This window comes from Watersipora subatra, chromosome 4 (assembly GCF_963576615.1).
Source record: "Watersipora subatra chromosome 4, tzWatSuba1.1, whole genome shotgun sequence".
Classification (NCBI taxonomy): domain Eukaryota; kingdom Metazoa; phylum Bryozoa; class Gymnolaemata; order Cheilostomatida; family Watersiporidae; genus Watersipora; species Watersipora subatra.
Genome location: NC_088711.1, coordinates 19,694,809 through 19,719,876, shown reverse-complemented (window position 1 = coordinate 19,719,876; position 25,068 = coordinate 19,694,809). Strand labels below are relative to the sequence as shown.

Here is a 25,068-nt window from a genome sequence, read left to right as displayed (position 1 = left end):
AAATGTAATGATGTATTTTCTCTGCCTACATTATTCACTAGTGGATAGCAGACTGTATGATAGGTTTGAAGAAAGCTAGCTGGTCTATTTAGAGATGTGAAAAGGTAGTGGAAATAATAATTTCCTGTTATGGGATGTGGGAATAGTGACAATGTTAACAGTAGGAAGCTGTTGACATATTCTCCCTGCAGACCCTTTTAAGCTATGGTCATCTCTGAGATTCTGAACAATAGATATGTTGTTTTACGTATTACATTGTGGTTGGCAAATTACCAGAGAGACGCGCTATTGTTTAGCGAATCTCAAATGTTGATGAATGTTCTAGCGGATCGCTGATGCAATTTCATCGAATAGGCAGGTTAGTAACACCAGTTAGAGAACAAATAACAAATGGGAGAGCGACAGCCATGTCCTGAGGCTGCTGTGTGGACATACAGTCGTTGCATGGAGACTAATATTAGTGATTAGCATGAGGCAATGCTGCGGCAATTCCCGAGCGATGGCTACCAGCATTACGTGCTAGTAACACACGGCTAGGCTCTCGCTTGGCTGGTGACCTTATTTACTAGATTGGCTATTATTGAAGTACTGAGTATTTATAATTCCACCAACTACCACCTACAACTTAGCCTATTTTTAACCAGCAAGCCTGTGAAATTGATTGCATATATTCTACTGACGTAGGCTATCAGCTATTAATCATAGGACTGCCAGTTGAGCCTAATATCATGCATAACTCTTATCACGCTAAAGATCAATGTTCAGACAGGGTGGATAGATTAGGGGTTTCGTTAAGTAACAGCTGACTCTGGCAGCCGCAGCATTTCATAAAATATTTAATTGGTGGCACTCTGCCCTAGTTAGTGTGAGAGTAGGTCTTCGTTACTCAGGTAGCTACAATTGTGGAGCGAGCCTTAATTGAAGGAGAAAAATAGGAAAGGTGAAGGGGTGTACGTGCCTACCCTCTATTAACGGTTGTTTCAATAGCATGCTTGAATTAGCGCTAACTTCAGCCGCCATAACCTCCTTCACGCCGAGAGCATAGATACGGACTGAGTCACATAGTTTTTTAAATACAAATATTTAGCATATGACATTCTATTGGTTAGCCAAAAATGAATTAATAAGTTTTTAAAAAAAACAAGATTGCAGCGTTGTGTACATCACCCTAACAGCACCATAGAATAGGACATGACTTTAACACAACAAAAGTTATAAAGTCATAGGATGAAATGACAGCTGACAGCATCCGGAATGTTGTAAACTTGTGAAAAGAAAGTGGTTAGGTCTGCCACGTCATTTCGTCAGTGCAAATATTTACTATAATAAGAGCCGTGTCTGTCTGAATTCACGGTTTGAGGTTGTGAAAAAAGATTACATCGTGAAGGATTTGAACTCATGGCATTCGGCTTTGTAACCATTCGGCTGCATGCATTACTCATTGCCGAATAGTTAGGCACATAGTTATTCTCTGTACAGCTCACCTGACGATCATTCACAGCACACAAGACTGCCAGAATACTAGTTTAATAAAATTATTTTTGTCATCTAGAAACATCCATAGCCTCTGGGTGAAATACGAACTGTGAATTAGTCAATGCGTTGGAGTGTCTCACCCAGTCTTCCAAGGGTCATCACCTTAATTACCTTTCGACATATCTTAACAACTGATATTCTAAAACGCCGCTTCCGGCCGAAGGCATTCCTTCCACTGATAAGAATATGGCAGTTACGCCCGAGTGCAGCTCTGAGGTTTATTCACTGTTCAGTACCTTGAAACATGTTGATTACACATTAAGCTCTATAGTGTCAGCTCTCCTTTCTTCTCCTAACTCAAGGTATGATGGAATGAAAAGATAATTCCCGGCAAAAGGTGCGGCGTTGACAGCACGCCGGACGTCCTAAGAAACATGATTGATGATTGGGTGGTGGGAGGATGAGTAGAGGGTGGCAAGTGAGACACTTGCATCATATCAGCGCTATGCCTTGAGCCATTACCGTACACGCGCACTCCTGTCTAAGGAATCATACTGAATCTGTGTCACTTCCAATGAACAATCAAGGCAACCAGGTAAGAGGTGGACAACTCCTATAATTACTCTGTTCTGGTGAATTTATTACAACAAAAGCTTTAGGGTACAGACTAACACTAACATAGTGATTTTGTGATGCAGGTTTTATGGTTATTTAGAAAAAGAATACATAGAGAGATGATTTGTGGAATTAGTTTCCCTAGTAAAATAAAACCAACATGAAGCAATCAATGACAATGTATAAAACACGAAACAACCAATGACAATGTATAAAACAGGAAACAACCAATGACAATGTAAGATACATAAAATAGCCAATGACATTGCACAATTACTGCTTGTATAGCCATTGCAATTAAAATTTTTGTTATGCAAACTTACAAGTAACATAATCATAATTATGATAATAACAACACCTAAAAGTCGACAAAACAACTGCGATCTGCTATTGGTCAATTGTCAGAGCAGACAGTTTGCTAGTGATTTTTGCAAGTACACTCCAGCCTTTACATAATGAGTTTATTTGTGCCGAGATTTTCTTTTCGACTTAAAACTGTTGCAGTCTTTTAACAAATGACTCTATAAGAATATACTGCAGTCCTTCCATAACTGAAACACCTACGATAACTCCCCCATTGCTAATGAAGGTAATTACACAAAACATTAAAGCAGAATCATATGTAAAGAACTGAACGAATTAAATCGTTTAAAAATTAAATAACAATAAAAGACAAGGCATTTTTGTATTTCTATTTTTGTGAAACAAAAATAGAAGTGTGCGTTTGGCAACTTACCCCAACTCAAACTAGCTGCATGGTTTAAACAATTACTCCTCCTTCACTTTCATCTATAAAACGGGAATGTGTTAAGGAACTTAGAATATTATATGTTGGAAAATACTTCAGGTGCAGAGTCAAGTATATGGTCAATTTTTACATTGTACAATGTACGTTGGAAAATTCATATGTTGAGTTTCCAAGTAGATGCTTGACCATATAGTCAGTGTCGTTCATGATTGAATGTCTCACATGAGTTCTGTGGCAAGTAGTATGAGATGGCAAACATTTTCGTGATTTCCTTTTTAGGAAAAAACTCAACTATCCAATGATTTTTTGAGCTATTGAATTTTAGGCAACTATTATCTGGACGCATGCAAGTAGCCGAAGAAAAGGTGGCATTGTCGCTTTCGAGCAAAGCTCGCAACATTTTTTTCATAGTTTGTAAGCGAGTGGCAGAAGGTACCTACTCTAATTGTGACTTAAATAGGTTGCCTTGTTTTACATTGCCGCCTGTAGTTACAGACAACTGCCTAGCACGTAATCCATCACCGATTTAAAGATCAGTTCAAAAGAAAAACGAAAATTATATCCTATGTCGAGATTTCTCTTGATTTAAAATCAACAAATTAGAATTCCTTAGGTGTAGAGATAATCCCAAATAAGAGGCATTTTACGTCATTAGCATTTATCAGAATGAAGGCATCCGTATTTCCTTCCCAGCAAAAACCCTTTGTTCGGTATCCAGGGCGGCACGCAATCAATAACAGTAAACAATCTTTTCCTTAAGTCAAATGTTTTCTTGTCCAGCCATCTTAGAAACACAGCATGACAATAGGAAACTGGCAGAGGTCCAAGCTCGTCTCTAGCCCGATATAGAACAGTCAATAGCGTTTAACAGTCTACTGCGCAGCCGCAATGAAGAAACAATGCTCGTTGGCATAAGAAACCAAAGAGAATGCACTCCCAGGCGCCCCGGGCTAAAGTTAAACTTAACAACCTGATTGGACAGGAGCAGTCTGGATTTATATAAGCATACAATGTTCTATTAGAGACGATGAACACCTCTAATTGACAAAACAACTCCATCAAAAAAGACAAAAGGTATAACTTCGGTAGCAAAAGTGCCGTTTTGGAATTAAAAATTGTTAACATACAAAGTTGTTAACATACAAATTTGTTAACATACAAAGTTGTTAACATACAAAGTTGTTAACATACAAAGTTATTAACATACAAGTTGTTAACATACAAGTTATTAACATTAAGAGTTGTTAACTCTTTTAGGAGAATAAACCCTGAAGTTAGGATCATCACAACTGTAATACACTAGAATGAGCAATGTTATACAACAACAGAATCCATCATCAGAGGTCAAATGGTGGTCAAACCTTGTTTACTCAAGCACAATATGCTGCCATCGTGAATTGTTTTCAAAGCGACTCTGTAAATACGCCGATGCATCAGTCGATAATATGAACTATTTTTGTTGATACCAACAGCATCAAGTTTTACGCTGGCCATCAGGAAGTTCTGGGTTGTGAGGCTTCTGCGAATCAGGTAGCCTAGCACCAGATTCAGGAGCATCAGCATACCTCTCCGGCAGCTCTGCCAGGTGCCTTTTATCTTCCGGCTCTTGCCAGCCTTCTGCCAGCTCTGCCAGGGGTATCCTCTTCTAAAATACAAAGCATCACACCAATTCAATTGCACCCAAACTTAGTTTCTTTTGCAACTCGCTGTAATCCCACTAATTTTTCAGTACATGCAAACAAAGAACTGCCAATGGTTCAAAACAAACATCGTAAGTGTTGTACACTGCCTGCATTTTGTGTTGAAAAGAAGTTTAAAAACAAGAAAAGACCCACCCCTGATTCTGTTACGTAATGCTGTGGTGCTTCCATGGGGTCTTTATTCAAAGTCTCCTGCAGGTAAAAAGTCTCATTTCTGGATTGAATCTTCTTCGGAGGTAAAAGTGCTGCTGCGACGCATCGTCTTTCGCCATTCAAGTAATTGAATGTCGCACAAGCCTGGTGCTAAACAAGTAAACAACAATGCTTTGACTTCCTAAAGAGAAAGACCACGTTTAAAATGTAGTTTCAAAAGAGTACAACTCGGATTGCGCAGTATTTCCAAAAAAAGATGACATGTTTTGAAAATTCAAATGAAATCCTTAGTGAGGAAATTAAAAACAGGATTCACTTCAGACATCACTGATAAAAATAGGTGACATTTTGCATGAATTAATAAGTGTTTTAAAGTCAAAGCGTAACTGTAACCGCAAACGGGATTTCAACATGACCTATTTAAAGGCTTCGGTCTACAACAGTACTATTAGGTGACAATCGGGTTAGCTGGCTATGACGTGAGCAAGGATTTAAAAGCTATCATAACAAAAAATGAGAAAGCCTTGACTGAATAACCACAAATTGTCAACTAAACCAATCGCTCGGATTGCAAGGTTTTTGTCAGCTACTATCAGTGATTCACATAAACGACTTGTGCAATATTTTTCTGCGGCCAGTGGGCAACTAACCGTGGTGAGGAGTTCCAAGCCAATTCCTTTATTTTTCAGAACTTTATATAGATCTTTGCTCACCAATTCCATCCCTTCAGGTTCCCCGACTCCCACAAGTAATAAATCTGAAAACAACCGCAAGTGGACAGGTAATAGACTCCCAATTACCCTTGGCCTATATTAGCGGAACCATCAGGTGGCTGGCACCACTCCCAACCACTTTACAAAAGCTCAACACAAAAAACAGTTGGATGAAATTCATCCTGGGCTGGGTTTACCTGCCTAGATTTGGAAATAAGCGACTGTAATAAATCGTTGAAACTTCTGAAATTTAGACAGATTTCCGTGATTGAGTCGTTAAGTGGGGGAGTTTGACCTCACTCACTATTTGACCTGCAGTTGAACCCCGGTGAGTATGTCTCGCACTATTTTTAATTGGTGGATTGTCAAAGAGTGAGTGAGGAATGTATGCACTGTATATTATCGTTAATGAACACAAAAAGTGTTTTGTTGTAACCAAGTTCAAAAACATTGCATAGGTTGCGTTCTCTCACGTGCGATAAGCGAACTTGAATAGGAGAAGTATTTGATCGCGTCACTTTAGTCTAACCTTGGAAACAATTTGAGACAATACCCAACTATACTAGTCAGCATACCTGTTCAGATCTAAGTCTAATCTAAACAAACCGTAACTATCGTAGTAAAATGTGAAGGGCTAATTCTGATTTAGAAAATGAAATAATTAAACATATTTTACCTAATTATGTAACATTTTATACACACACTATCTAAGTCATTTTTTAATATATTAGTAGTGATATTAGCGCAGTGAACGCTAACAAACAAGAGCCTGTAAAACCAATTTAATAAAGTGGCAGATTCTGTTTGCAAGTTCATGAACTTCTTCAAGGACATGGGAGGGAAACTCCTCCACTAATTATAAATAATATATTCCTAAACTGTGTAACATACACCTATTATACATGTATAATATACAAAATCATGATGGAAATAAAATACATTTATACAAGATTTGGGTGCAGAAAACAAGCTATGAATTGAGAAAGACAAATACCAAGATCACCACAGATTTTGTGAAAAAAAAACCATCTTGAATTGATACGTTCGTACAATACATTTACATACTTTTGAGCAGGTTTTTATATTGCCTAATGTTAAAATGTATATTATTCCTCACAAACGAAGAAAAAAACTTAAACTCATTGCAAAGTACAGTGGAAATTCGGCAGCAACAATTCGGCAGCGGCAATTGGCAGCAGCAATTCAGCAGCGGCAATGTGAACATAATTCGGCTTGTCATAGGATAGGAAGTGATAGAAAAACAACATGAAATGGGCTCTATATCCTTTCCATATCACTATTTTACCAATTATCATATTATAGGGGCATTCTGCTGGCTAAAAGCATATTCTGCTGCAGAGCATCAGAGCCTACCAGCATGTGGTACATCAGTAATGCGAAGAGACAGTAAAGAGTTGCAGACAAAAACACATTTACACACTTGTCAGTTTCCTGTGTATCCTAAAATAGATTGCTATACTCATGTGAGTTTAAACAACTGCCAAACATTTGTCAGAGCTTGGTTGACCAGACTTGAGCAATGCTTCCAGAGCAATCAATCAAAAATGAATAGGTGTTTATCTATTATCCGTTATCTATTAATATCTATTATGTATGTGGCAATGAAGGGGAGTGACTAAATTAGTGCACCAACACCGGAGACTGTTTTACAACGCTTCATGACTCCAATGCAATAGTAAAATAGCTTCTAGATGAATAATAGAAATAAACCGGTCTGGAAATAAATGTAGAGGTAAAAATCTAAAACATTTTTAGCAGGAAAACGTAACAGTTAAACACAAAGAGGATAACTCCAAAAGCCGCTCAGTTTATGAGTCATAAAAATAATTGTGAACAGTGGCAGGGCAGAACACTTACAATGTTTGTTTTGAACCATTGCCAGTTCTTTGTTTGCATGTACTGAAAAATTAGTGGGATTACAGTGAGTTGCCAAAAATGTAAAATTGAGTGCAATTGAATTGGTGTGATGGTTTGTATTTTAGAGGAAGGTTCCGCAGACAGAGCTGACAGAGGGTTGGCAAGAGCTGGAAGATTTGTATTAATTTTTATTTATGCATCACCTGAACATTTATATATCATAATTAATTTATGATTTATAAATATTTAATTTATAATAATATAAATAAAATAATAAAAACAAAAATATTTATTATTAATTTAGCTCAGTTACCTTACTGACAAAGATTATAATAATGATTATATTTATATATAACAACAATAATTATGATAAAGTTTTTATAATAGAATTCTTACCCACTGCTTTACTTTTTATCTAGTTGCACATCAATGTCTTCCTACAGCAGGTTTGGTTGGTAATATAGATGACGGCTATGTAATAACCCATCTTAGCGGAATTGTGTTTCACGAGGATTAGTTGAGGAATGTGAGATTTGGAAAAAATATCAGTTTATAACAACCACTGGAGATCACAGAACTGAAGGATTCTGTGATACTGAGATGAACTACATGTAGGTTTACCATAAACTCTTGTACTAATTACTGTATTATAGGAGTAGAGGGGTGGGGGGGAAAATGGCCAGTGAGCAGTATAACACGTAGAACTGCAAAGAAATGAGAGGAAACTGATTAGAAAATTAGCTGGGCTAGACAAATCGTACAAGTAAGGTGGAGAGAACTTTTGAGGCACTAAGCCAAAGAAGATTCTAGGTGGGAATAAAATCGAACCGAGTCTGCATCGTTGACTTTGGTAAGCTAAAAGTACATTTAAAGTAATCGAGTTTGAGTTGCAGCAACAGCGTTTGCAGAGTTAGTACTAGTTGGTTCCAAATTATGTTCTTGTAGCTTCACCATCTATCATTTTTTGACGTCATCACCCTGTTTGCACATGTGCTCGTCCACAAAAAAGCCGCCATCTTTGTAGAAAACGATCGTCATTCTCTTGATTAATAGTACTTTTTGGTGTTGTTTTGATACTAAAATAAAAAATTTGCAAACAAAAGCATTGTTTGCAATAATTAATTGCAGAACCTTCGTGTTTTTAACGATAAAAGTTGTCCATAAAGATGGCAGACAACGATAGAATGACGTCGCGAAAAAACGAAGGATTTGTAAAAGCTGACTCACAAGTCTAACCATGCGAATCAGAGGAGAGGTCAAGAAGAGGTCAAGTCAAGAGGTAATCATTAGCAATTAGGGTTGGAGTGTAATAGCAAAATAAACGGACACGGTGGAGAATAAAATAACCGTAAATTAAAAATTTAAAAGATTGTAAGGTGCAGGTATGAAATGAGACTCAGTTGCCAAGGTGTATGTGAAAGAATTGGTCACACAGCAACCGAACCTTTTAATGTGTTTAAATCTCTGGCAAAGCGACGAAACTCTATAAGGAGCAACCACATCGGTCAGAACCAAACTCAGAAAAAAGTAACATCATTCAAGTACATTCGTTGTTTTTTATATCATGATTGAGTCAATCATTCCCAAAAACATATTGTCATGTTCACAGAGAGACATCGGTAGAACACCTCGACCAGAGAGAACAAACATCTATCGTCTAGAACCTCGAAACCTCTAAAGACATGAATCGTCTGATTCTGGCTCTTGGCCCAACTCACTAAACCAGTGTAACCTGGTTAAAGATGTGATTGCACCATTGAAGTCATTCAAATGAAATTAAAACCAATATAAGGTTAAAACATCAGCTAAACTTTGATTTCATTTTTGTCTTTGAAGACTAGCTCTGTCCAGTGATATAAGCGATTGAATGAGGTCATTTTTTGAAACGCTCAGATTCAAGCTGGTGCTTGATTCATGACATGTATAGTGGTACATATGGAAAGAGCCTGTGAGCGATAAATATGCTATCTCTTCTTAAGCCAATCATAAGCAAGAAATTTTTATATGGGTCATAATAATTGTTATCGCTAGTAAAACGCATCGTCCGTGATATCAAAGATTCTCGTCGTTAAGAAATTTACTGAATTACTAGATCGCGCATGTAGCGTCGACTCGTTTTCTTGACGAACAACAGAAATTTAACAATGCTTCCAGTTCCATCGAAAGTGATTCCGAGCTTTTTGAGCATCAGCTGGTTAGAGATTGGGGCAGACAGCCTCAATTTAACTCGTTGGAGCTGACAGGCGTCAGCAGCGTTATGCTGCAGAGGAAGATAGGAGAATGGAGGTAAATCTATTTTTAACTTTAACTCTCCTATATATATACTAAACTAAAGGTAATAATTTTACTACTCATGAATACATTTACTAATTAATAAAATTATAACTTATCGCTATCGTGAATCATCGTTTCATAACTTTTTTATTGTTTCACTTAGCTATAATATTTGCTTCGAATTTTCTTTGGCAGTTTAGAATTTATGTTCACTGCTCACTTGTAGAAAGTGAAGAAAATGGATTGATCAATGCTCATCTTTAACTCCCAGACACAAAGCTTCAAATTGTTGGCTTGACGTACTTATGCTTTTGTTAAACATTTGTTTATTTTGTAATTTTACACTCGCAATCTATCTAACTGCTAAATTGAAAGCTTTCAGTAGATACACATTAGAACGACATATCTACGAATGACTTATATTTATTACATTTGCTTTATTGATTACAGGATATTTATGTAGTGCCACCAATGGAGCAGTTATGTCAGCGTGGAAACTGCCATACAAGAGAAAGAGAGACATAAATGTGCGCTGCACAAACCATGATATGTGGCATTCTGTTTCTCAGGCTGGTCTCAAGTGTGTTGCAGAAGTGCAGGAGATTACAGACCTTATAAAATGAAGTCCATTGAGAATGGCCTTTCATAACTACCGACACTACCACGGTAAGTTTTGCAGCTAATTGTATTTTTATTACTGATAATTTTACTAGATGTCATATCACTTCCAAGCGAGATTCAATAAGTTATCTAAAGATAATAAAAGTTTAATATTTTGTTAGTACCCAAGTATCCAGATGCGGAGTGTCTGAAACCATCTGAAAGGCTTACAGAGGAAATCATGCACCTACAGATCATTGGTATTTTGGACATACCCACAAGGACTTATAAGATCAGAGTTATGATCACTACCAACCTGCGTATACAACATAGTGAAAGATACATATCTTAGGACTACAGATGAAAAGAAATATCCAGATATAATACATACAGATTTTGAGTTTACTGCTGTAAATTAATTTGTCCTATTATATGAGCTGAAACTATGTGAGTGGCCATGACTTGGATGAATGTTATTAATGAAAGCATTTTGCTGAGATAAAAATTTTTTGGCTTGTAAAAATTATATAATAAAATAATAATGTGGAGGATATTGTAAAAGATGACTTGCAGAACATATCAAATACGTCATAGCTCTGTTGCCACCTGTGCCAAACTCTTGTCTGATAGATGGATTTATGAAATGTATTCAGAGCTGTATTGGCAGGTACTTTTGCGTAGCTCGACTCAACTCCAACAGACCAAATATTAAGAACTACTCAAAAAATTTTATGCTCCACACTACTAAGTGAAAACAGGTGAGTCCATGCCACAAACTGCCAACCAGGTGCAAGAATGGCTTTATTAACACTTTGCCAGAATTGGAGGGTTAGTTGATTTCAAAAAAATTGACTTTGTTTTGCGTTCACTATTTTGGCCAACTCGTACAACCATTTGTTTTGTACTTGAATAAACTAATCAAATGTGACCAGTAAATTTTTTTTCCACAAATTGATACCAATAATGTCTAGATAACGTTGACTATACACGACTTTTTTAAGGATGCAGTTGGTTTCACCATATATTCGAACATATTTTTTTCAAAGATGCAGCGTGCTTATTTTATCTAGTAACTAGTTTCCAGTGTGGGTAGCAACTGAAAACTCCACTGATACAAAGGCTGCAATGAAATATGTTAACTCGACAACCTAATTACCGTAGACTGGCAGAATCGTAGTCGGTACTCAGATGTTTACACAGCATTTAGAGAAAACCGATATGACAAATTTTTAATTACACTTATTTGAGGCGTTTGAGACATTTATGATAATGTATCTGTAATTAGATTAAAAATTTTATTCTACCAAACATGAGCAAATACAAAATAAAATATATGCCAATAGAGCCGTGTAGGACTAGACTTTTATCGCAAATAGCCGATGTGAATACGAGAGATAGAGACAGGCTGTCTCACTATATACATCATTTTGGGCAAGTCTGGGCACTTTTTTTAGCGTTTTTACCACGACACATTTTTGTTGATTTTAAACTTCTAATATCTTGACAGTGAGATCGCCTAAAACAACATCTCAAATGATAAAAAAACATCGATACTTTCTGTTAAAATCAACTAAAATTTGGCGCAATCACATCTTTAAGCCTAGCAGAAAGATCTTTAACTGTCATATTTCTGATAATAACAATTCAAATGTCCTCAATAATACAATCAGACATGAGAATGTTACCAGAGGTCAAAATCACGATCCGAGGCTAACAAACATAATTAGGCTAAAATCGTGTAAATCAATATATACAGATAATAATGTAACAATATAATTTTAGCTCAAAGAAAAGACTGAATGAAACGAAGGCATAACACATCATGAGAAGTTATGTAATATGTATGCATGATTTTTTACAGGCATTCGTAAAAATCAACAAAATGGTGTTCTTCGTTACATGCCAAAATAAAAAGGGCAGACAGAAATAATTATTAAATGAGTTGAACACAAGTGCTTTAAAAGTTTGTAATCTAATAGTATTGCGGAGCAATATACTCTGATAAGCATCGATATCGTGCAATGCGTAGGAATTTGTGTACATGGGGTGATAACTCAAAAAATCCCTACTATATTGCTATAATTAAAAACACGCCCAATCAAACTAAACTGGGTATGATAGTACCCAAGTACTTCCGCAGTGTCAACTTACTAAACCTTTTGACATCCGATATGTTGGTTCAGTTTGTCATTATGTTGGTTATGTTGGTCACTAACATCTTTAAATTACATAAATGGAGCCCCCTCACAGCTGACTCAGATATCCAATACAGTAACAGCTGGCTGTTAAACTAGACGTGTGATGTAATTGACATCTTCCCAAATTTCGGTTGGTTTTAAAAACCACCCAAAGAGCAAAAGCAATAATTACAAGCTTGGAAGCTAATTAGTAAAACTAGGTGAAAGGTTGACTTGGCCGAATATTGGAAGATGAGAGAAACTGACATCTGCCCCGCGAAGATATCAAGATTGAGACAACTGATAGACAAAAGAAACATCAAGTAGTATTGAATCACCACATTGGATTGACACTGAGCATCGTCTACCGGTTCAACTTCCTGCGTATTATTTTCAACCTCCTGTCTAGTGAAGTAATTACTCATATCCATTTCGAATACTCCTATTTTTGCGTGCTCTATATATTTGGACCACTTTATTAGTTGGCTATATCATGTTTTATCTACTAGTACCCTGGCAGCCTAGTGCGCCGTGAATGACCATCAGGTGTAATAAGTACTGCACATTTATTACACACCCCGGCATGCTGGTCGATTGGTGCAGATGGCAATGCGCTGGTCTTCCAAGCTAAAAGGTGTGGGTTTGAATCCAGTTGAAAGCAATTTTGTTGTAACCTTAAGCATAGCTTCAGACAGACAGGGTTCTTATTATAGTAAAGATTAACTGAATGCCCTGTGTTGCATGGGTAATAAAAACAGTATAAATATTACACTATCTGCATTACCTTACCTACTACATTACATTTACACTACATTCCCTGCAATCGTTTATAAGCTGTTTTTATTACCCTTGCAACGCCGGGCATTCACATAGTGAGGCCAGCTGGTAATCGTTAGTTACGTGTGACGCAACGTCGTTATGCGTATTTCAACCATGTGATGAATATCTTCACCATTATTGATCATTATGCTCAGTTGAACCTGTGGGTCTAATGGACAAGCTCGACGCTTCCAGAACTACAAAGCAGACTTTGTTATTAAAACTTTATTGCTCTAACTGGACAAACAGACAGACAGACAACGATTGCCATTTATATAGTAGATTATAAATCCTGTGCTGTACCACTCTAAGCATCAGCCCACTAGTTTAAAAAGTTATTTCATGAATCAATCTGTCTGATAAATAGAATTAGCCTGATGTATAGATACTACACGTGTTTCTCTGTTGTTGGCATGCAAATCTATGAACATTATTACATATCAAGCAGATAACTCCACAACTCCCAGAGATCAACACAAAATTTTAAATTATTTGTTCAAACGAGACACCCACCAACTACACACACAAGAAACACTGCCCTTCCAGACCATGAAACGAAGAAAACACACAGAAGAACTTATCTGAGATCAAAAAAACATGAAGACACCCTATAAAAATATTCACTTTGTCTATACTAGACCGGCTGTCTAATCAGCCACTTGCAAAAAACTATTTAATTACAATCTGTTAAAAGACTGATTTAGTATAACTGATACTCGTTCAACTTTAATACAAGCAGACTGGCAGTCCTGTGTGCCATAAGAGATCATCATGTGTCATAGGTATCTGCACCATTTATTCTGAAACGCAGCATGATGGTCGAGTGGCTTAGTTGGTAGTATGCCTGGCTGCTAAGCCAAATATCTAAGTTGGATTCCTGTGTAATGCATTATGGGTGGCTTTGGACAGACGGGCGATAACAACTCTTATTATAGTAAAGACTAGTAGAATGCTCGGTGTTGCACAGGTATTAATAAACAGCTTATAAACAGTTGCAGGTAATGTAGTTGCCATTGGCAACTACATTGAGTAAGCTAGTATCCGTATTGCTAAATTTACTAATAAGAACTGTGAGAGGAAGGTTCAGTGACATCGCCCGTAACGTAGACTCGATATGCGTATTTTAATACAGATAATGACTCATATCGACCAATGAATCCATTGCATCTCGTGCAGCTTATTGAGTTTGCTTGGCGCTTTGTGAACGGGAAGTCCCGAGATCAAATCTTCTGCGATACAAATTTTTCAATGCTAGATTTTAATAGCTATAGCTGGACAGACGACGACAAACTTTGAGATTTATATGTAAAGATTATACCAAGCAGATGATGCGCTAGCACCCTTCATGGACTTCAATAACCAATTCACACAAGCGATGAGCATCAAAAAAAGAAACTACTAAAGACATACATGTATGTTTTTTTAGAAACATGACTTGTCTAGGAATTGCTATATTGCTACAAACACGGCACAAAGTTGCCCACATGCTTCGAGTATGAAATCATGTGCTATATTTGTTTACAAAGGTTTAAAGGCCAATTTCCTGTATTGATTGCCTGTGGTAATTAAAACAAACATACTATAGCTAAGGAAAAACAAAAGTAAACAATTATTTCCTGTTGAATATTAAGACTCATTAACATTTTTCAAAACATATATTGTTAAAATTTTCAAATTGTGACATTGATTTACCGCATATAACTTTGCATTGAATAAAGCTAAAACATTAATTTTTTTTCTCATGATTAAAATTTTTTACCAGAACATTGAAAAACAAAAACAAAAGTTCCTAGACAAGTTTAGTCAGAAACCATCACATTTCTGCAAAAGTCACTCATGCATAAACCTGTTAATGGTACATACCTAGTTTGGGTTCGAGTACAGTGAAGAGACTAAGTGATTCTATGTTAATATTTTCAGCACCGCCAATCTGTATAATAGTACACGGAACATCAGCTTATTGTTCAACTACAAGTTCCAACAGTAAAATAGCTAGTTTTACAGCTACTGAGCAACATGATATACATCTTAAGCAACGTAATAAAATGTTATAATGATTCATGTACATTAATATAAATTTGAGATGAGTCGAGTGATGCTGTCAAGTGCACACAACTTCTCAATTGATGCACAACCATTGATGTCCAATTAACAACTAGTATGTACTAACATCTTTACAAAGCTTGGCTAGATGTAAATGAGTATGCAACGAATCTGGATAACAAACACTAAGGCACGCTGCGGCAAAAACGCCTCAACCCCCCTCTCTTCTATAACACTAACTACAGGTATGTACCGGAGTTGGACGATGCCATGTGACAGGACTGTATTGAGCATGGTTAGAAACCATTTTAAAAACAACTTAAGATTTTTAGGCCCAACTATTAATTTTAAGTAAAAAAAATTATATTTTATTGTCGGAGGTGTAGTTCAAAGCAACTCCGGAAGCGCCAAATGTTTTTCATACGGCACTCTCATCTTTAGAGACACGAACTTCGGTCTGTTAATTGAGTGGCATGCAAATTAACCTTGATTCAATGGATGCTTCAAAACTGACACTTAAAACTATCCATAACACAATATCCCTTTCATCGGGCAACTTGTGAAGATCGTCACTATTATTAATGCATAAGTCATCGATTTTCTTTGATGACATATGCAGACCAGCACTTTAGACTGGCAATACCGCTAATCGTTTTTCAATGATGTCTTTAAATGTAAAATTCCTCATCTGTCTGACACGCAAGGCTATTTTCATAAGTTCCAGAATTATTGATGGTTTGGTCGTGACAAGGCAATAAATCTGGCACTCCTTTCCTTCTCCAGACTAAACTTGCCACAATAAACTAAGCTTTAGGATTAAGGAAACTACTTTTGTATGTCCAGATTAATCCTAGTTGAATGCAGTTTAAAATAATCCATAATGATTGAAGTTATAATACATATGTGAGAATTGGTGAAGCGTTGTTATTGTCTTGCAAAATTTTCTTCAATGCTTAAATAAGCACCATAACCATTTATAAGTCATATAGCCTAATCACCTCCCTACTCTGACACAATACTACTATTATTTTGTAAAAATTGAGCGTTTTCCAAATTACACTTTTCCAAGTGCTGATCATAATAATGAATATTTATGTTATCAACCTACACAAATATTCTATTAAAACTACCTATTAAAATCTGCTAACACGAAAAATAGGATGAACAACAAAAACCATGTGTAGCCCAAGTATTGGGTATAGTTCAAGCAACAATATACATGTATACTTGAGATGATAAATTTACATAAATTAAAAATTTACATAATCACATAAATTAAAAAGACTTCATGTGATAAACCTTGATTAATTCTATGCTTTGATACAGGCCTGATCCAAATTGAACATTCTTACTTAACGGGCATAAACAACTCTAAACAAAAAAGACAATGTGTCACACAATACTATTATGTTTATTATATTATTTTATATATGTTTAATAATATTATTATACTACGAACAGCTTTACTTTTCCTTTGATTGTGCTGACAATAGGTTTGGTTGGTAATATAGATGATGGCCATGTAATAATCCATCTTAACGGAATTGTTTTTCATGAGGATTAGTTGAGGAATGTGAGATATGAAAAAAATATCAGTTTAAAATTATCACAGAAGGTAACAGAGCTGTGAAGGATTCTGTAAAACTAAGTTGAACTTGGTTTAAGATAAACTCTTGTACTAATTAGGGTATGATACGAGTAGAGGGGTGAAATAGCTGGTGAGTAAAAAAACAAGTGGGACCGAAAAGAAATGAGAGGAAATTGGTTAGAACATTAGCTAGACTAGACAAACTATGTGAGCAAGGTGGAGATAACCTTTTGAAGCAACAAACCAAAGAATATGAAATGTGAGTTGTGAAAAATGTACTGACATGCTGATTATAGATAAGATTAAAATTAAAAAAAGAACGATTTAAAATGATCACCTAGAAAATAACAGTGTTGTGTAGTACGAAGGAGTCTGCCAAACTGAGATGAACAAGGTCTAACATGAACTCACATTCCAAAACAAAGCAGTCCTTGGAAAAAGCGCTAATGGACCAATAGTGCGAAAGCCATTATTGAGTTTGAAGCCTAGGGTGCTGTAGCTATCAATTTGGAGGTAGTGTTCCGCTTGATTCTCTACTGTGACAGTTGTCTTGTAGGGCTCTCCTTCTACGTCAGCAGAGAACTGACTCTGAGCTGGAACCTTCCGAAACCTGCAAGTGGTCAACCGTCACATTGATTTACGTAATATATGCAGACTATTTAATACTAGAATCCTGGAAGTCTAGTGTGTTGTGAGAGATTGTCAGGTGTGCCAATAATACACAGGGAATAAGTACGTGCACAATAATTCAAAAACAATGAAGGCGAATGATTGATGCAGTGGTTAGTGCGTCGGTCTCCCAAGCAAATGGTCGTGAGTTTGAATACTGTGCAGTACAACTTTTTTCCTAAAGTCCAACCATGGCTTGAGACTGATGGACATACACCATGCTTATTGTAGTAAAGATTACAAAAAGACGTACAACTAGTCGCCGACTGACGAACGCATTTGGTTTGGGCCGGCCATAAGTCGAATCGGATGTAAGTCGATTCTGTATATTCTGATTCTTACTTTAATGAATTTAGTTTACTAAAAAAATACTTGAAGGAAGTTTAGTATGTAGTTTGGTAAACTTCAAACTTTTAACTAAACGATTCTATCATTTATCTGCTTGCGAATCCGTTTTGACCATAACGGATAACAATGAACTCGCCATGGCGATCAACGTATATTTCTTAATAACGTACATGTATATAATCAGTACACAAATTGCCTAATTTTAACTTTAAGAGAAATCATTGTTGATATCGTGTGGCAGAAGAAGTTCGCTTTAATGAAAAGATAACAAAAAAGCTTACCGAAAATAATGAAGAACGGCTTACGCTACGCCTCGCACTGAACTGCCTGACCTTCCCACAAACGTAGTCGTAAAGTCGGGTGGACATGTCGCATAGGTCGTCAGTCGATGAATACCTGTATATTGACTTCTCACAAGTAACATTGAGAATGTTTTCTCTACATATGATTGAGATTTCTAATCAAGTGTCAAAAGGCTTTGTTACAGATTGTAACAGATGTTGCAATCCCTGCAAATCTTTATGCACTTTTATATTTTATTGGCATAATGAATGGCAATACAATGCTCATTTGTGTGTTTGTGTAGCAAAAAACCAAATACAAGGCAAATGACACTAACATTGCATTTGAATTTGGTAGGCACTGACACTAAACCCAAAGGTATTTTATAAAAAGTATATATTCTTAAAACTACACCTTTCAAATACCGATTAAAATAATTAGTATTTTGATTTTCGACTTACACAAATATAATCTACTATTAAGTTTGAAACCTTGAAACCTAGCATCTTAAACCGGCAAAAAAATGAAGCAAGAATAACAGAAACCATGTGAAGCCCAAATAATGGTTATAGTTTAAGCAACAATATATACTTGAGATGATTAATTTACATAAATTAAAAAGACTTCATGTGGTAAACCTTGACTAATTGCATGCTTGAATACAGATCTGAACAAAATTGAGCATGCTTACTTAAATAAACAAAAAAAAGAACAATGTGTCACAAAATAATGCCTAAAATTTGTTCACAAGATTCCAAGGCTGGTTAAGGTGATTGTTTTAACCATGAACCAGATTATCTTGCAGCTGATGAAAACTAAAAAGGATGTGAACCTGACTAAGCAGTTTGTGTAATCAAGATGAATTAGAGTACGTTGCTATGAGTCATCTACTGTCAAACAACGGTTGTCTTTAGAGTTGAGAGAAAACTATTGTCTTATATTGAATCCTTAACAATGTGAATGATAACACCCCAAATGAACAATTGTATGCCCTAACCTTGACTACACTAAACAACTAACTTGGGCAATGCTGTAGTTTACACATTTCTAATTGCAACAATACTGTTGGCTTAATGTATTAGTTTAAAAATGTACATTTTACTATTAGTTACAAAAGTATGTAATATTCTAATATAAAAATTCATGAACATTATTTGTTCATTTTGGATATCTATTTAGTAAAACATTAAATTGATTACCTTTATCACTAATTGCTTTAAAATTGAGTGACCATGGACATACGCATGCTTTGATAGGTTGGGTAAAAGAAAGGTATTCATTGCTGTCACATATGTGAAAATTAAAAACTAAAAACACTTTCACCTGAATACAAATGAAAAATGATGTAATGATACACTACGTGCAACTGGAAACTCTCTAAAAAATAAGAAAAATGGTTTCGAATTGTGAAATAGTTACTCATGCCTGAAAAGCTTAAAATTGGTTATTGCATTATAGTTGAAGTAAAACATAATGTGTACATGTATACCAAAACTCAGACATCATATAAATCTTTGTATATTAGCAACCATAATCTTGATGAGTCATTAAGCAAAATATATTTTATCATGTAAATCTCTGCCTTAACACAAAGCAAAATGTGTTATTTGAATGCATATAAATTGTCAAAATGAAACAAGTTTTTGGCCTAATCGCAATATAAATGTGCTGAGAACAAATGAACGATGAAATGGATGATGGAATACAAAGGTGGATACAAAGAATGATGGATGTGATTAAAATGTTATCAATAGCCAAATACAGGACAAGAAGTGACTATGATTTCTTCAAAATGCAGAAATTAGTCATGATAGATACTTGAATGTCAACTTTCAGAACATTTCTGACGAAGATGAATTTAGCAATGATGAACATTTGGTGGCCTCATGAAAATATTTTTAGTTCGATTATAACATTTAAGACAGCTTCTGGCAAGGTTTTCAGTAAACTTGATCATTAATTGGCTGATCATTCTTGGGAGGAAAACTTCATTGAAATACAGGAAATTGTACATTGATGAGCTAGCAATCTAAAAGACCAATGAATTAAATTCAAAATATTTTTCATTTTGAATATTTTTTTATTTAGGTCTTCGAATAAAACCTCACATGTAGTGCGCATTATTAAGACCAATTTTACTGCACCCCATTTAATGCACCGTAGCATAACATGTAAAAAGGCTTGGTTGAAATTTAATGCTATCGCATGTATAAAAAAAGAGCTTTACTTCAGATAAGTTAGAAAATTTGGATGCTGAAGGATGTTTTAAACTATTGGCAACACATGTTTGTGAGATATATGGGGCTATATTCGGTGTTATCATCAACTGTGCTTTGTTTGCTGATTAGAATAAAATAGCAAGTCTACAGAAGTTTGTTGCTATTAACTAATGTTGAAATAATACCTATCAAATAGAAGGGCTGAGTATGCTCACATTTGTTATTCAGTCAGACTCAAACAAACTTATTGTCATTTAGTTTTTCAATTACCCTGCTTAATTAATTCACAATTGATATTTGTTTATTGTTGCATTCAAATGCTTTGATAGACAATTATAAAAAATGAAAGGTGTAGTTGAGATATTTCTTCATTTTGTCAATCCTGGTTTAAAGTATCCAGACAGCCAAGAGCATGGCATATTCTGTCTGGCAGATTAAATGCAGTGGCGTTACAGGCTTATTTACTAGCCAGAAATATTTCTGCAGGTTTGTATTTCAAGTGATAATTATAAAAAACTTTCCTGTTAATAAATTCATTAACTGTATTAGTAATTATCGATCTAAATGACTTCTTTTTCTTGCATGTTACATTCGTTGCTATACCCTCTAGTCTCTGATACATTATTGCCTTCCATCAATACCATAACTCTTTGCAAAAACTGAGTTTTATGTTAAATATTTCAAAGCATCCCATTAACAATAATACAATGCAACAAAAACGCGCAGTAAACTGACATACAACTCTCGGGATTTTAATCACATAAACTAAGGCTCAATTGGCTTAAATTCCAGAGCCTAGACTAATCCTGGATGAACTCACCAACTGGAATAAAATCTCAATTTCTTTCTATAGCACTTATTGTGTGACAACAAAAAAGGAAAACGAGCTCTCATGTTTTAACAATATTAATTATACGTAATGGCAACTATGATCGAATGTAACGCCGCAAGCTCACAAAGCTTGCAGGGACAATAATAAACCAACATACGTGGGCTCGCTATTAACATCCAATTCATAGGAGGTGTTTGCGTTACCGGGCAGTTGGAAGCCCATCTTTCTAGAGAAACGAAACTAAGCAAATATACAGCATGGCGGCCCTTAAAAGCTTTATTGGAAGGTTTCACATATTTTCGGCAAATGTAAAGCCGGCATACCCATGTCGTCTTTTGCATTACACCATACCAACCCAAGGTGACAACGTCTTTTTATTTCGTTGTTTAAATAGGGTTTAATTGTTAGAAAAAAATGTTAGTTTTGCTATACACGTCCGGGGGTAGTTTCTCTTACCAGTGGTAGATCTAGTGCAATTAATGTTGGGCCTTGCTATTCTGTTTCACAAATAGGATCAAGAAGTTTTTATGTTTACATGATGCTATATAGTAATAATTAGTACTATATAGCATCATGGAAATAAGATGACATCAGCATTAATTTATTAGTATTTTTTATGTAATAATTTTCATTAAAATAGAAGTTTACACTACTCGCGTAGTTACTACAGCATTGGTGAACTGTGTGTAGAAATTTTTTTATTAAATGTAATCTTTTACCTTTCATTAGCTGCTGAAAACGAACCAAGCTCACAATATCGACAAAGTAATGATGATACTGATCATATCCAACGCTGGGAACTTTTGCAGAGAGTTAAAGGCTTGGATGTAAGTACATGTACTGCGATATCCCCAGTTCTTTGATATCTTAACTTAAGTAGAGTGCGCATAGTTAGCTAAGTCTATATGATATTCACTCATCTATCCAAGATGTTGTGTTTTGTCAATACACTTACAAGGTGGCAGATATGACTAAAGGCGGTTGTTCAAATGATTTGTTGTTTCAACTAACTGCAAGTGTGAAATATTAATTATATTTTGCCCTGCTGTCAAGTTTATCGTTATAGTATAGGTTTGTTCTACATATGGCGTGCAAGAATCAGATATTTTATGTTCAAATTATTGTTGGAATGTTTAGCCTTTGCTGCGATATACGTTAAGCTGATTTTCATCCATAAGTCTATGGTGAATGTTTGGACAATGCGATTTAAAACAGTAAACCAGTTCAAATTTTTTAACAATTGGTAGTTTGCTTCCGAAGTCCTAGTCAATGTTTTCATCTTAAGTAATTTCTATTTGTTTCCTATACTCTACAATTTGAAATGTAGCTATTACATGTTATTTTTTATGTCCACTAATACGCAAAGTTATAGTAATAAATTGAGCTTACCTATTACACTGCCTTCACGCAAATATACATATACACCATAAAACCTCTAATTGAATGCCGTGGCCCTCTATTTTTCAACCCTTTCTTTACAGTGGCAGTAAATTGGAGGTGGTGTTCAAATAGGTGCTGGCGCCTATTCGAAATAATATTTTTCAAATGGCTCATCAGAATTTGGGAAGGTATATTTAGCCCTTTGACAGGCAAATCGAATGTCGCCTATATTTCGCATTCTCCTTCGGTTGATCGATATTAACATTCTGGATGCAATACATCTGCCAACATAATTCCAACTTGTCGATGATCTCTTAATAAATATGCAGTGAGAAACTGAGAAATATCTCTACCAGTTGATATCTATTGCTTGCAATTAACCTGCAATGACATTGTAGCCTGTGTACTGCTTTGCAATTTGTTGGAGCTTTCAATTTTAATTTCATTCTAAATTTGAAGACATTATTTTATTTTATATCTATATTTAACAATGTTGCATAAAGGCTCATTGCACTCATTGATATGTTTGCGACAGTTTGCAGCCAGAACTGGCTTTTTATGTGCTATAAAAGAGGAGTTACTAATGAGCGTTGGTCCATTTTAAGCTGTGTTAAGATAACTGCAAGGATGCTATTATATGTAAATAATATGCTATAAATCCGCAAAATTATAAGTTATATAATGATTTTAGTGGAACTTCCGGCGTTGCACGGGTATTGGAAATCAGCTTATAAGCAGTGATAGCAATGCCACACTTATAAACTCAGCTTATAAACAATGCCACTTGTCATTAGCCTGGCACATCGCCAATGGATCTTACTAACACATACAATGACGTTGTGCCATAACAGGCAGCGGTAACGTGTTTTCACTGACATATATCACAATCCATCAATCCCGCATGGCTTAATTGGTAAGAGATTGGACTGCTGAATGGGAGTTTTCAAGATCAAATCGGCGATACAGATTTTTTGTTCCAAGATTTTAATAGCTATAACCGGACATACTGAAGGACATACAAGCTTTGAGATTTATATTTATAGATAATCGATCGAATGCTACAAATATATATATATATTCATGTACGAGTGACATAAATGAACTATACTTATATTACATGCAGAAACAAAGATTAACGGTTTAAAAAAATTGCATCGTTTGCTTGGATGACCTCGTTCTGATTGTTGCTTTCGATGGAACGAACATCTTCTGGTTGTCCAATTCCTTCAACAATGTCTTCTGACCTCAACTCTTCTTCTGCACTGCTGCACTAGTCAATATTAGTGTCCATACAATTTTTTGGCAGAGCAATACTTTTACGCGTTGCATTTAGCACAAATGCAATACGTAAAGATGTTGCTTGCTAAATGCAACCTTTAGCCTAAAACTAGTCATTCATCTACCATTGTAAATGCAAATCATTTTTATATACACGTACTACGAAGTATCAAGAATGCATTGAACAAGGAACTACTATTAGCCTGAGACAGTTATCAATTATTTCTATGGTGTTGCTTTCAAAGTTTTAACGAAAAAAACGAAAAGCTTTGGAGTTGGACAACCAGAAAATTAATTGTTATTGATGTATACGATTATTATTGATACGATTTTGTCGACACTTTTCAACTGGTCAATTAATATTATTAGTTGGTTCAGACCAAAGATTGTCAAGGTGGCGGTCAAATGGAGGTGACGTTTTATTAGAGGTTTTATGGTACGTATATATGTAGGTGAGCTGTAAAAATATCATTTAAGCTTTTTTCACAATTCATTCTATTAATATGATGTTGGTTAGAATGACAATATCAGATTAGTATGCATGTTCAAAGACTGATTTGGGCCCAACTTGCATTGAGAAAAACGGTAAACCACTGCTTCATAAAATCCATGATTCTTTGATGCCTCTCAAAAATTCGTTTCCTACTCTCTTACACTACCTCTCTTACACCATCTCTTTGGCTTGGCTCATGTCATCTGATTTAGTCTTTGTCAATCGTTGGTATGTATATTTTGTAGGACCCATTTCAGATGACATCAAAGACTGTGACTGCTGGAACCAAGGCTAAGCCAACATTAATATCTACCATATATGATCAGCGGATTGTTGGTTGTGTCTGTGAGTTTTCCTACTTATATTTGGGTTTGTTGTAATTGTCCGCATTTGATAATGAAGTTCAATTCTGATAGAAGGAAGAATTTTTTTTCATCATATATCAATTCAAGTTTTTATGATTTCAGGCAAAGAGGATTCAGTTGTAATAAAATGGACAAAGTTACATCTTGGTGAGACAAAGAAATGCGAGTGCGGTCACTGGTTCAAGCTCGTGCCTCTGGACGAGGGCTCCTGATGTCAATACAGCTTATTTGTTTAGATTTTCCTTCGTATTACTGGTTTTCAATGTCCACCATGTTCCAACAGCTGCTCCAGCTTGTCTCAGCAGCTACGCGTAATGAAATAGTCTTAGCAATCCTGAGCAGCTTATGCGTTGACGGAAAAATGATTCAGCAGTTTGTGCAAATGTCAATGATTTAAATATCGTTATTATATTTAATA

The 25,068-nt window shown here is 35.6% G+C and overlaps 2 protein-coding genes across 2 annotated transcripts; one reads left to right on the top strand and one right to left on the bottom strand.

Moving 5' to 3' along the window:
- Window positions 1-3,821: 3,821 nt before the first annotated feature.
- On the bottom strand, window positions 3,822-21,267 carry LOC137394606 (NADH dehydrogenase [ubiquinone] 1 alpha subcomplex assembly factor 3-like). Its single transcript, XM_068081342.1, has 6 exons — window positions 21,123-21,267; window positions 17,196-17,394; window positions 15,017-15,083; window positions 5,343-5,449; window positions 4,675-4,842; window positions 3,822-4,484 (listed from the first exon to the last, which is right to left on the bottom strand). The coding sequence occupies exons 1-6, from the start codon at window positions 21,194-21,196 to the stop codon at window positions 4,314-4,316; spliced, it is 786 nt and encodes a 261-aa protein (XP_067937443.1). The 5' UTR covers window positions 21,197-21,267; the 3' UTR covers window positions 3,822-4,313.
- Window positions 21,268-21,375: 108 nt separating this feature from the next.
- Window positions 21,376-25,005, top strand: LOC137393647 (cytochrome c oxidase subunit 5B, mitochondrial-like). The gene is made up of 4 exons (XM_068080287.1): window positions 21,376-21,494; window positions 21,864-21,961; window positions 24,531-24,630; window positions 24,753-25,005. The coding sequence occupies exons 1-4, from the start codon at window positions 21,392-21,394 to the stop codon at window positions 24,860-24,862; spliced, it is 411 nt and encodes a 136-aa protein (XP_067936388.1). The 5' UTR covers window positions 21,376-21,391; the 3' UTR covers window positions 24,863-25,005.
- Window positions 25,006-25,068: the final 63 nt, after the last annotated feature.

What these genes read in the sequence shown, in the direction of transcription:
- LOC137394606 (XM_068081342.1), bottom strand. Translation starts at nt 21,196, where the DNA reads ATGAGAGCTCGTTTTCCTTTTTTGTTGTCACACAATAAGTGCTATAGA. An exon ending in TTGAGATTTTATTCCAGTTG is followed by an intron (nt 17,395 to 21,122) that starts GTGAGTTCATCC and finishes GACCACTTGCAG; the next exon opens with GTTTCGGAAGGTTCCAGCTC. An exon ending in ATTACGTAACAGAATCAGGG is followed by an intron (nt 4,485 to 4,674) that starts GTGGGTCTTTTC and finishes TTTGTATTTTAG; the next exon opens with AAGAGGATACCCCTGGCAGA.
- LOC137393647 (XM_068080287.1), top strand. Translation starts at nt 21,392, where the DNA reads ATGGCGGCCCTTAAAAGCTTTATTGGAAGGTTTCACATATTTTCGGCA. An exon ending in TTACACCATACCAACCCAAG is followed by an intron (nt 21,495 to 21,863) that starts GTGACAACGTCT and finishes ACCTTTCATTAG; the next exon opens with CTGCTGAAAACGAACCAAGC. An exon ending in GCGGATTGTTGGTTGTGTCT is followed by an intron (nt 24,631 to 24,752) that starts GTGAGTTTTCCT and finishes TTATGATTTCAG; the next exon opens with GCAAAGAGGATTCAGTTGTA.